Source organism: Mercenaria mercenaria, chromosome 2 (genome assembly GCF_021730395.1).
Source record: "Mercenaria mercenaria strain notata chromosome 2, MADL_Memer_1, whole genome shotgun sequence".
NCBI lineage: Eukaryota > Metazoa > Mollusca > Bivalvia > Venerida > Veneridae > Mercenaria > Mercenaria mercenaria.
This window is the reverse complement of record NC_069362.1, coordinates 13,538,333-13,550,491: the sequence shown is the minus strand read 5'-3', so window position 1 is coordinate 13,550,491 and position 12,159 is coordinate 13,538,333. Positions and strand designations below refer to the sequence as shown.

General features: G+C 35.1%; 1 protein-coding gene across 5 annotated transcripts in view; it reads right to left on the bottom strand.

Moving 5' to 3' along the window:
- The window catches only part of LOC123561976 (tuberin-like), a 70,042-nt gene extending 61,344 nt beyond the window's left edge, over positions 1–8,698 (bottom strand). For 4 of the 5 annotated variants that reach the window (XM_053530330.1, XM_053530347.1, XM_053530339.1 and 1 more), the window contains exons 1-9: positions 8,516–8,698; positions 7,241–7,327; positions 6,939–7,049; positions 6,308–6,387; positions 3,949–4,013; positions 3,403–3,535; positions 2,441–2,504; positions 1,326–1,451; positions 453–526 (exon numbers count right to left, since the gene is read on the bottom strand). In XM_053530330.1, coding sequence (XP_053386305.1) covers positions 453–526; positions 1,326–1,451; positions 2,441–2,504; positions 3,403–3,535; positions 3,949–4,013; positions 6,308–6,387; positions 6,939–7,049; positions 7,241–7,327; positions 8,516–8,656 — 881 coding nt within the window. In that variant the 5' untranslated portion in view covers positions 8,657–8,698. Of the gene's footprint in view, positions 1–452; positions 527–1,325; positions 1,452–2,440; positions 2,628–3,402; positions 3,536–3,948; positions 4,014–6,307; positions 6,388–6,938; positions 7,050–7,240; positions 7,328–8,515 lie in introns of those variants that run through there. The other variant, XM_053530352.1, reaches the window with a different exon arrangement.
- Positions 8,699–12,159: the final 3,461 nt, after the last annotated feature.

Sequence of the window (12,159 nt, the reverse complement as noted above, 5' to 3'; positions counted from 1 at the left end):
AATATGCAATTTTAGTTTATCAAAATCTGCAGCATTAGTTTACCTTGTTTATCAAAATCTGCAGTATTAGTTTACCTAGTTTATCAAAATCTGCAGTATTAGTTTAACTAGTTTATCAAAATCTGCAGTATCAGTTTAAACAGTTTATCAAACTCTACAGTATCAGTTTAACTAGTTTATCAAAATCTGTGGTATTAGTTTAACTAGTTTATCAAAATCTGCAGTATTAGTTTCAACAGTTTATCAAAATCTACAGTATCAATTTAAATAGTTTATCAAAATCTGCAATATTAATCTAACTACATTTTGTAGTTTATCAAAATCTGCCTAATTAGTTTAACCAGTTTATCAAAATCTGCAGTATTAGTTTAACTTTTTTATCAAAATTTTATTTTTTTTAGAAACTTGTAAATTCCAAAAGAAAAATACAAGACAAGAAATGTTTTACCTACCCTGATTGAAGCATACTGCACATGGTGTATATAGTGCTGTGTCCGAGATGTGTCCCTAACAATTTTCTCATCAACTGAAGAAGAAATCGATTTTGTTATGACATTATAAGTATATTCAATATATTCATTCTTTTAGCTCTGTATTGAACGTAACAAATATCCTATAATGTAAACTAACCAATTTCTTAACAAGGCAATAATGCAACTAAATAAGCATCTTAAAGAACATTAAAGCTATATATAAATGTACACACAAAAAAAATGGTTCAAATTTGCTGATCTTGCTTTTATAAAGAAACATTCATACATTCATAGTAAATACAATTAACAAACCATATCACTTGCTTCTAACTAAACTAATTTGTTATAAAAGTAAGTTTTGTTCAAGTTAAAAAAACAACAGATTCAGAAGCATGCACTGGAAATTTTCTAGGTAATAAATAACTGAAACAAGTATGCCCATGGGCAGAATGTCAAGCCCGCCGGCTGTCTAAGTATGACCTTGACCTTAAACCTAGGGACCTCGTTCTTGTGCATGACACTCCGTCTCATAATGGTGAACATTCATGCCAAGTTACTGCAAAATCCCACCATACATGAAAAAGAAATGCTCCGGACAAACATCAATTTGACATTTAACCTCCAACTGTGAACTTGACCTTTTAGATAGGAACATGGGGTTCACGCATGACACTCCTTCTCATTAAGAAAAACATTCATGCCAAATATAAACAAGATTAGTCCATGCATGTCAAAGTTATGGTCCGGACCAAGTCAGACGGACGTACGCACATACACCGAACCGTCAAAAGTGACCACTAAGTCGAGCTCACCGCAAGCGGCTCGACAAAAAAAATCAATCCAAGCACTTACTCCCCAACTTGGTTCGCAGTATTTACGAATGTTAACCATCCGACACAATGAACCAACCACATCTTGTAAAGTATTTGATGGCAAATAGCTGTAACTGATGACTGAGGCAAGCACATCCAAACTTAACTGAAACAAAAAATAACTTGTGGTAGTTTAAAACAGCAGTAAATTTATCCTGACTGGCTATCAAGATTTTGTTTACATCATCTAGAAAAGAACTTGTATCATTTTAGTAAAGGGCCCTCTCTGATACTGCAAGACCTTGGGTCCAAATTATGTTGCTTTTGATAATGTAATCAATTTATAATTTGAGCCATGCCATGGGAAAACCAACATGTGGGTATGCGACCAGCATGGATCCAGACCAGCATGCGCTTGCGCGCAGTCTGGTCAGGATCCATGCTGTTCGCTAACAGTTTCTCCAATTCCAATAGGCTTTAAAAGCGAACAGCATGGAGCCTGACCAGACTGCGCGGATGCACAGGCTGGTCTGGATCCATGCTGGTCGCATACCCATTATGTTGGTTTTCTCATGGCACGGCTCATTTGTACCTGATATAATGTCTTCTATTATACTGCAAAATCATTAACACCACGGGGGACATATTTTTTGTGGATATCCTGATTTGGTCTCAACAAACATAAAATTCTCTTATTCTACCTTGAAAACTTAAACACCATGAATTCAAACCCCAATGAAAAAGCAATTTCGAGGAAACCACAAAATTTTGTGATTCCACAGCATAAATATACTACATTAATTTTATGTGGTGTCCGCTCTATACGAGGTTGCACAGTACATCAACAATACTAGCATACATGTATAACAAATATGTATGATCTGACTATTATTCAGATTACAAACATTGGTCTGTTACCTGACAACCTGTCATGTCTTCTTAGTAAAACTACTGTTTTCTGCATATATATATATAACTGATAACTATCACAATAAGAAATGGAAAATGATGAATTTCATATATTACTTGTAAATCAATACATCAGATAAAGTAGAGAATCTGAATTTCAAGGCCTGTGACAGCTGTTTCATAGTTACAACATCTTCATACAAATAACAGAAGCAAAATTTCAACAAAACAATGTGTAAATATTACCTTGATTTCTTCATCAAATACCTGATCATCTGACTTCGGTCGATTACAAATCACACATGTTTGTCTGCCGAAAAAGAAAAAACAAACAATTATCTTCATGCCTTTTCAACCATCCATTTGTAGCAAGAAAATGTCTGTGTTGGTTATTTAATTCTTAGAGACAGACAACAGAATTTGGCTTGACAATCTGAAATTAATTAAACATTTCAGTAAAAGAAGGGAAGATGGTGTAAAGAAGGACATGACACACTCAGCCATATAAAATATAGTCATAACCAAGTTAGTTATTAATTTAACTAACTTATTACATGTGTATTCCTGTCTGTAACGGCCTATATTAAGGGGAAATTGACCTCCAGGTGAACATCAAACATTCAAAACATCTAGCACAGCATATTTAGTATCTAAAACCATAAATCTTTTTTTCTTTTATGTTGGGTTTAATGGAAAATTGACACAATTAAAAGTCATCTGACAATTTTCAAACTTCTGACAGTTTAGGAAGACCCAGGTGCCCCTCTGTCCATTATTTTAGGCACAGGGATGCACCTCTGTAGAACCAGCAACCTTCCTTAAGCCAGAAGGATCGCTTCCTCACATAAAAGAATTCTACAACCGAAGAGAGACTTCAAACTCACATAGGTGAGGGATAAGTGATAAAGTCAGGCACCTCAGCCACTAAGCCATGGAGGCCAAAAACCAGGAATAACTGATATATAGTAAAGCCAAATTACTTCTACTTAACTTTCCACAGCATGACCAATAACGTCTAGTGAAATAATCTACACAAAGTCAATCTTTTATTAACAGACTAAGAATTTAAAATACAGCCATTTCATTTTTACTTTTTTTGCAGTGAGTTGTTTATGTAGGTGCTATGTAATTTTGAAAATTTTGCATAAATCTTAAAGCCTACATCTAATACTGAATCTGCTTTACTAGAGATTACTTAGCATGCTTACTTGACAATCCCCGAGATGATTTCCTCATCAAGATAGGCAGCATTAAACTTGACAACACTTATCAATAAGGGGAGAAAATCACATATCTTCCTGGTAACTATCACATCAGGCATCCAGTGTAGTAAGAACTGACCTATATGTGAACAATAAGAATTAATTAGACACTTGTAGTAAACTTCCCTTTCCAGAAACAATTGATAGGTTTCCTATTAAAAACCCATAGACTGTTATCTGAACAGCAAGTTTCCCCGACTGACTTGTCACTCCTTGTTCAAGTTTCATGTCCTTTTTTGAACATTATTTCTGTCATATACCAGCAGTAATACAACCCTGCAGTATTCACAGTGATGTTCTGTAACTTCTGTAATAATTTTGTTTCTGTATTTGACTTTTATTATTTTCAAAATATTTGGAAGAAGAAATCAATTTATATAACTGAAGATTTACAAAATATGTAATGTTATTACACTTGTTACCAAGTTTTGCAATAACACTCAATATTCTTTCTATCTATCAGTGCTACAGTAGCATGTAACTAAAACTAACCCGCTTCTTCCTCGAACTCAAGCAGGCATTTCCCATGGTCACTCAGTATCCGAAACAAAGCAAGTCTGAAATTTCACAAAAGTGAAGACGTAACTTATCTCTTTCCATAAAAAAGATAGATTCTGCAATCAGATTTCATCTTCAAAGTCATCTCAAACTATTAGCAATGTTAAAATTAGGTTAGCCTTCTACAGGATTTGTACCAATACCAACACAGCAATATCCAAAAGCAACAATAATTCTGACCACTACTTAAAACTTGCGTAACCCCAGCAACCAAGAAATGGGTGTGCTAGTAATGCTGGTTACATTAAGATATTACATACAAATTACTAACAAACTAGAGCTGCTCTTGAGAAAAGCGCATGTCTCCCACAACTGCCTAATCATCTAAATAGTAAGTCAGTCTTTATATACTGTTTACTCACTACAAATATACTTTTGAAGAGTAAAACGGTTGATTTTGTGTAATTCAAGGGCCATAATTCCGAAGTGCCTAGGGCAATTTGGCTAGTTAATGAACTTGGCCGAGGAGTTATGGTCAAAAACATTTGGTTCAAGTTTGATAAAGATCGGATGAGAACTGTTCGAGTTAGAGCACGGACAAAAGTATAAACAAGAGGACCATGATGGTCCTGAATCGCTCACCTGTCCCCACATCGTCGTTTTTTTCTATTATTTGACACAGTGACCTAGTTTTTGAGCTCATGTGACCCAGTTTTGAACCTGACCTAGATATCATCAAGATAAAAATTCTGACCAATTTTCATGAAGATCCATTGAAAAATATGGCCTCTAGAGAGGTCACAAGGTTTTTTATTATTTGACCTACTGACCTAGTTATTGAAGACACGTGACCCAGTTTCGAACTTGACCTAGATATCATCCAGGTGAACATTCTGACTAATTTTCATGAAGATCCATTCAAAAGTATGGCCTCTAGAGAGGTCACAAGGTTTTTCTATTTTTAGACCTACTGACCTAGTTTTCGACCACAGTTGGCCCAGTTTCGAACTTGACATAGATATCATCAAAATGAACATTCAGACCAACTTTCATCCAGATTCCATGAAAAATATGGCCTCTAGAGAGGTCACAAGGTTTTTGTATTATTTGACCTACTGACCTAGTTATTGAAGGCACCTGACCCAGTTTTAAACTTGACCTAGATATCATCAAGCTGAACATTCTGACCAATTTTCATGAAGATCCATTCAATAGTATGGCTTCTAGAGAGGTCACAAGGTTTTTCTATTTTTAGACCTACTGACCTAGTTTTTGACCGCAGTTGACCCAGTTTCGAACTTGACCTAGATATCATCAAGATGAACATTCAGACCAACATTCATACAGATCCCATGAAAAATATGGCCTCTAGAGAGGTCACAAGGTTTTTTTATCATTTGACCTACTGACCTAGTTTTTGATGGCATATGACCCAGTTTCGAACCTGACCTAGATATCATCAAGGTAAACATTCTGACCAATTTTCATGAAGATCCACTGAAAAATATGGCCTCTAGAGAGGTCACAAGGTTTTTCTATTTTTCGACCTACTGACCTAGTTTTGGACCGCATGTGACCCAATTTCGAACTTGACCTAGATATCGTCAAGATGAACATTCTGACCAACTTTCATAAAGATCCCATGAAAAATGTGACCTCTAGAGTGGTCACAAGCAAAAGTTTACGCACGGACGGACGACGGACGCTGCGTGATCACAAAAGCTCACCTTGTCACAAAGTGACATGTGAGCTAAAAAGACGATTTTCGTTAATTCAGGGGCCATAATTCCAAAGTGCCTGAGCCCATTTGGTTAGTTAGCAAGGACTTATGGTCAAACATATTTTGTTCAAGTTTGGTGAAGATCGGATGAGAAATGTTCGACTTAGAGCGTGGACAAGAGTAAAAAGGCCGATTTTCGGTAATTCAAGGGCCATAATTCCGAAGTGCCTGGGCCAATTTAGCTAGTTATTGAACTTGCACGAGGACTTTTGGTCAAACACATTTTGTTCAAGTTTGATGAAGATCGGACGAGAAATATTCGACTCGAGTGCGGACAAGATTTGTGACAGACACACAGGAGTAAATCTGTATGTCTTCCACACCACTGTGTGGTGGGAGACATAATAAATTACACCATTTTCATCAAAATCCACCCCTCCCATCATTTTTTTGTTAATTTGCCTTGCTTTGGCTGTCTAATATGCTTGTCATAATACAGCTTTTGTGACAAAATTTTGGTAGGGTAAAACTTCAATTAATAATAATCATAAAATGACACTACTTAGGCAAAGACCTTTTTTCATTCAAAACCAATTAATCTGCCTGTGCAAACTGAACATCAAAATCTGTTACCTTTCTTCTATGTTTTCAAGTAGGGTAAGACTTTCTATAACATGGAAAAAATGACTTCTCAACATGCCCAGATTGTTGTACTGAAACAATATAAAATACAGAAAATTAGCAAAATCAGCAGGTTTTCCACTATATATATTTATATCCAGCAACACAAATGGGAAGTTACCTAAGATACATTGCCATTGTTTGGAAGAAAATATCTGCCTTTGTAAAGTTCTTTAATTTACAGAAGTGTTATCAAAAGAGGTTATTTTGTACTTTTGACCATCACATAATCTCAGGGTGTTTTCTTTTTGTTTTAGGAACATAGCCTATATCCCCAATATCGGGAATTCTGACGCGTAAATGTTCCATATTGGGAAATATTCAGTCCCATAGGATATAGTAAGGATGTGTTTAAGCACTTTCTCATACACTTGTTTCACATTGTACAACCTCTTTAACACACTGCCATTACAAAATTGTCCATAATTTGGTCAGAGTGCAATTTTGATGAATTTTTTTTCAGAATGTAGATTGGGAATTTTTGCACTCATTTTGGGAAAAATACATACTTTTTGGCATTGGGAATATAGCCGAATAACGGCTATAAAAACGGCCGAAAAAAAAAACCTGAATCTCATCATACCTGGCCTTCCAAGAGACACACCAGGAACTGCAATGCCACATGTCTCTTCTCTGACACTGTCTGTGGTAGAAACAGGTCTTGTATACTGCACCATACTGCCTCTATTGCATTCTGGAATATAAAAGAGAAAGCATGTATCTATGTATTTATATGCAAAAATATATATATCCAGTCATAAAATAACCATTCTATCTTTGTCAAAAATGTGTGTACCTAGCCATTTGAATATTATAAACAGTTTATGTACAGCACACAAGAAAGAATTTAAGATATAAAACTGAAATAAATGAAATCTTCAGTACCTCCTCTAGTTTTTTCTTCAGTACAACATCTCCAAGTTCCTTTATAGTTTTAATTCTGTTATTACTTGGACTTTCAGGTCCTATATCCTGAAACAAAATATGCAGAACTAAAATACAGACCTGGCAGGTTAAGAGTTTCATCCAATAAAAGGAAAGACGCAAAAGTTACAAAAAAAGCTGCTTAGAGATAATGGGGCCATTGTTTTGATGTACGCGTATAATCAGGGAGAATGTTCCTCAGATGACGTCGCAGCTGTCTGTCTGTGAACAGAATGGCCGGGTAGCTGATTTTAATATTAAATGCAACAAAATGTGTGCAATTTATAATATAACCTTATTAACAAATGAAAAGGAAACACAATGTAAATATATAAAATGATTTAATTTTTTTGAAGTTCATGCAAAATGAACCACAGAATGAGATCAGCAAATTAATCGAATTTGCCAAAAAAAAAAAAAAGAATTGTTCCTATTCTGTCATTCATTTCACATGATCTCCGAAACAAACATTTCATTTCTTATAAAAACTTAGTGAATATGTTGTGAACAGTTTATGAAAAGAACTTTAACTTCTTCTGGAAAATAAACCATAACCATATGGTCTTTCTACAAATTTAATATCTTGTGAGCAGGTATATATTTCACAGCCTGGACAAACATAGACATCTTGAATCTTTTATATTGGAAGACTGTAAGTTAAGCACAGTCTCTTTCCAATACGCCCAAATAATAGGACGTTTCTGGACAGCGTGATAATTTTTGACTGCTGCTGTCCTGTCACATCAAAACTTATTCTGCATATTCTGAGATGTAATCAATTACAAATACATTGTACATGTACCAGAAAACGTTCCCAACGGATTTCATTCGGGATTTCGTAACATAAATATGCAGAATATGTTTGGACGTGATGGGGACAGTGATAGTCAAAAGTTAGTCCAAATAATTGTACTAGCGTTGAATATCGTTATATTTTTTTGACTGGTCGATATACTCTAGGTAGACAGCATAAAATATCAGAATGATTTTAGACTAGTCAAAAAGTTATCACGCTGTCCTGAAACGTCCTATTATTTGGACTAAATATTAAAATAAGCATGGACCTACAGCATTGCAAGGCTTTCATAAAACATTCTAGGATGTTCTCCAACCTTCAACTTTGCAAGCATAAAAGGACGTAAGAGCAGTACGTTTAATTTCCAAAGCATGCCAACAATTTTGAGTTCATTCATTATAAACTGATAAACTGGTCTGCTAAAATTTTGGGAAAAAAACCTTCAGAATATCTGGAGTAAAAACAGTAGCAAAATCGCGTGCAGGGCCTTTTTGGAGAGAAACGCTATCTTGCTTTCGTCTGAAGAGATTTTTTATTTTGTCTTTAAGGTTTTCGTCAGTTTTGCCAGCTTTTCCGGACATTCTAGCTCCGATTGCATGAGATCAGCTGCAAGACATCTCGTGATATATATCGCTTACAGCACGATAAAAACAAAATTGACAGAATAACTGCCGGATAATGCCGTCTCGTATTACCGGATACAGTTGGCGGGCTTTTCGAATCCGAGCAAGGATGCAATCATTTCATCTTTTCCTTATGACATGGGGCTAATCATTTCATCTTCTACCTTTTCAGGCTCAATACGGTGACCCCGTTTATTGTCCCCCGTCATATGGTGAAATACGATACCAAATTTAATTTAAGATTAATATGGAATATCTTGTAGCCTAATGCTCTCAATTGGATTTCTGATTTTCTGTAGGATAGAACCTAGTCCGCATTCCTGGAAAGAGAAATGTCAAAGAAGGTGTCTGTAACCACTAGTGAACCACAGGGCACAGTTCTGGTTCCTATCATCTTCTTATTCTACAGCAATGATTTGCTGACTATATAAAACACAGTACCTGACACTTTGCGGATGACAGCATAATTTGTAGCTGAACAGCAACCTTAAATGACTGTAAACTTCTTCAGTCTGATTTGGAAGCTGCTGGTAAATGGGAACAGGATTGGTTGATGCACTTTCATCCTGATAAATGTAACATCCTTAGTATAGCCAGGAAGGTCTAATATACTTATCAGTTGTTCCAGGTATAGCCCAGAAAAATAATCCCGTCCAGTTTAATTATAAACTACATCATCATACTCTAGGAAAAGTTCAGTTATCAAGATATCTAGGCGTAACACTTCAAAACAACTTGAAATGGGATAAGCACATAAACTCAATAACTAACAAAGCAAATCAGTCCTTTGGCTTTCTGCGTAGAAATGGAAAAATTAACTCTTCTGAAGTGAATGAACATGCATATAAAACTAGTAAGACCAAAGTTAGAATACTGATGTACTACTTGGGACCCACATACCAAAAGCCAGATAGATCAAATTGGAAAAGTCCAAAGAAGGGCTGCTAGGTTTGTCACTAATCGCTATCAGGCATAATACAAGCTCAGTTTCTAATGTGATAACAAATTTGAATTGGCCATCATTAAAGATAAGAAGACCTAGAACCCGTCTACTAAAGTATTGTTCTTTAAATTGTCCACCATGCAGTAGCTATATATCCGGAAAAGCTTATGTCACTGTGTCTGTTCTAATTTCTGCCCTCAATCTTTAAACAGCTACTAGTGTACAAAGTTTTATTAATGTAAAATTTGGAAAGTTTGATTGTTTTCGCACATGCACAAACTTGATGCATGTAAAACACCATATCTTTTTATTCAGCGCCTACACATAATCTTCATAGTTATGAAGGAGTGTAGTAATTAGAAGAAGAAGGTAATATATAGTATATCTTCTATATAAGTTATATCAAATACAATATTACATTCATTTCTCAGCCAGTATTTCAACTGAACACAAAAAGTAGAAATACAATTGTTCGATAGTCTCTTTTTCAAGATTACAGTAAGAACATAAATTTCTAAATCATCTTCATTATACTGTATTTTTTTAGAATAATTTATTTGTATTAATCTGGTAGATCTATTGAAAACCCTTTAATTTTATTTCCTTTTTCATATTTAGACTTTTCAAGTAGATCTAATTTGAAAATTCTTTGGAATAAATCAGTCCGACAATATTTGTCCATTTATTTGGAACAGTCAGAAAACTGGCATCAGTAATATATTGTCATAAAAAGACCTACTTCCCTTATTATTGTGATTAATAAACTTCATGATAAATGTAAGACCTTTTAAGATTCATTAAAGCTCAGCTGGCTTAAGCGTAAAATATTATCTCAAAATAGAGTGTCTTGGAAACATTTGTCTTATTTTAATGTTAATGAACTTATGAAATACGGCTCTGTATACTCCTATCATAAAATCAGAAGAACGTTACTATTTAATCCTTCTAAAAATATGGAGTCACCTTTTTTCAATGTGTAAAGATACATAGTCTGGAAGATATTATATTATACTCAACTTTGTGGTTCAATAGTCAACATACAGTTACACTTTTATGTTATAATAATTAGGTTAATCGTGAGTGAGTGAGTTTGGTTTTACGGCGAATCGGCACAAAATGATCATATATCGCCGATGGGCTAATCGTAATACTGTTAATATAATACTTATATGATGATGATGGTAACATGTACGATATTCAAATACTAAAAGATATGTATGGGAAAAGAGCATGAAGATGTACCTTTTTAGATTTATAAAGAGTTATTAGATCTATTCCAGATTCATGGAAGGGGGAAATACGAAATAACAAAGCCGAAGTACAACGTGTACAGCACTTTTTTTTTTATATCTCTGTTGATTCTCAGACCCTTTGCAGGGATATGGGGATACATGTATAGCACTTTCGTCAACATCAAATAACAAAGACTGTTAGTAAAATTATAATAATAATAAAACAAGAAGGTCATAATGGCCCTATATCGCTCACCTGTTATCATTGCACTTAAGGACAAGAAGGTAAAAAAATCATAATCAAGATCAATCAAAAGAATCAAGAGAAAATATAGTTGAAATTTTCTTAAAGGTACAAATATGTCAAAATACACATAAAAATTGGAGGTACCATCCATGTTGTACCACAGAACAGTGGTCTCGGTTTTCCCTACGGCCAATAATAAAAAAGTTACTTAATAAGCTATTTATAGTAGCATAAAAGGGAAGTAATTAAATTTTTTTATTGTAAGTGAACAAAAGAAGGATCTACCAAATAAAAACAAGAGCACTGCAATGCAACGCATACACACAAAACAAAGTCATATGACCTTTGACCCTAATCGTGACCTTGTCTTTGAAGTGAGCCATCCGAAACATGCGCTCTGCACATCGTTTCGATGAAGTGAACATTTGTGTCATGTTTCTGTGAAATCCTTCAAGGGGTTCAAGAGTTACAGAGCGGAAGGGAAATTGCTAACCAACAGACCGACAGACAGACAGACGGACACCGAGGCGATAACATAATACGTCCCTTAGGGTGTATAAAAAGGAATCGAGATCTTATGGTGATACAAGTTGTGTGCAAGTTTGGTTAAAATCAAATCATAAACGAAGTTGCTATTGTGCATACAAGGTCAAAATAGCTAATTCTGGCCCTTTCAGGGGCCATACCTCTGGAACTTATTATAGGATCTGGCCAGTTCAAGAAAGGAACCAAGATCTTATGGTGACACAAGTTTTGTGCAAGTTTGATTAAATTCAAATCATAAATAGAGCTGCTATTGTGCAGACAAGGTCAAAATAGCTAATTTTGGCCTTTTCAGGGGCCATAACTCTGGAACCCATAACGGGATCTGGCCAGTTCAAATAAGGAACCAAGATCTTATGGTGATACAAGTTGTATGCAAGTTTGGTTAAAATAAAATCATAAATGAAACCACTATCGTGCGACAAGAAATTGTGAACGGACGACGGACCGACGACTGACAAGGTCAAAATAGCTAATTCTGGCCCTATCAGGGACC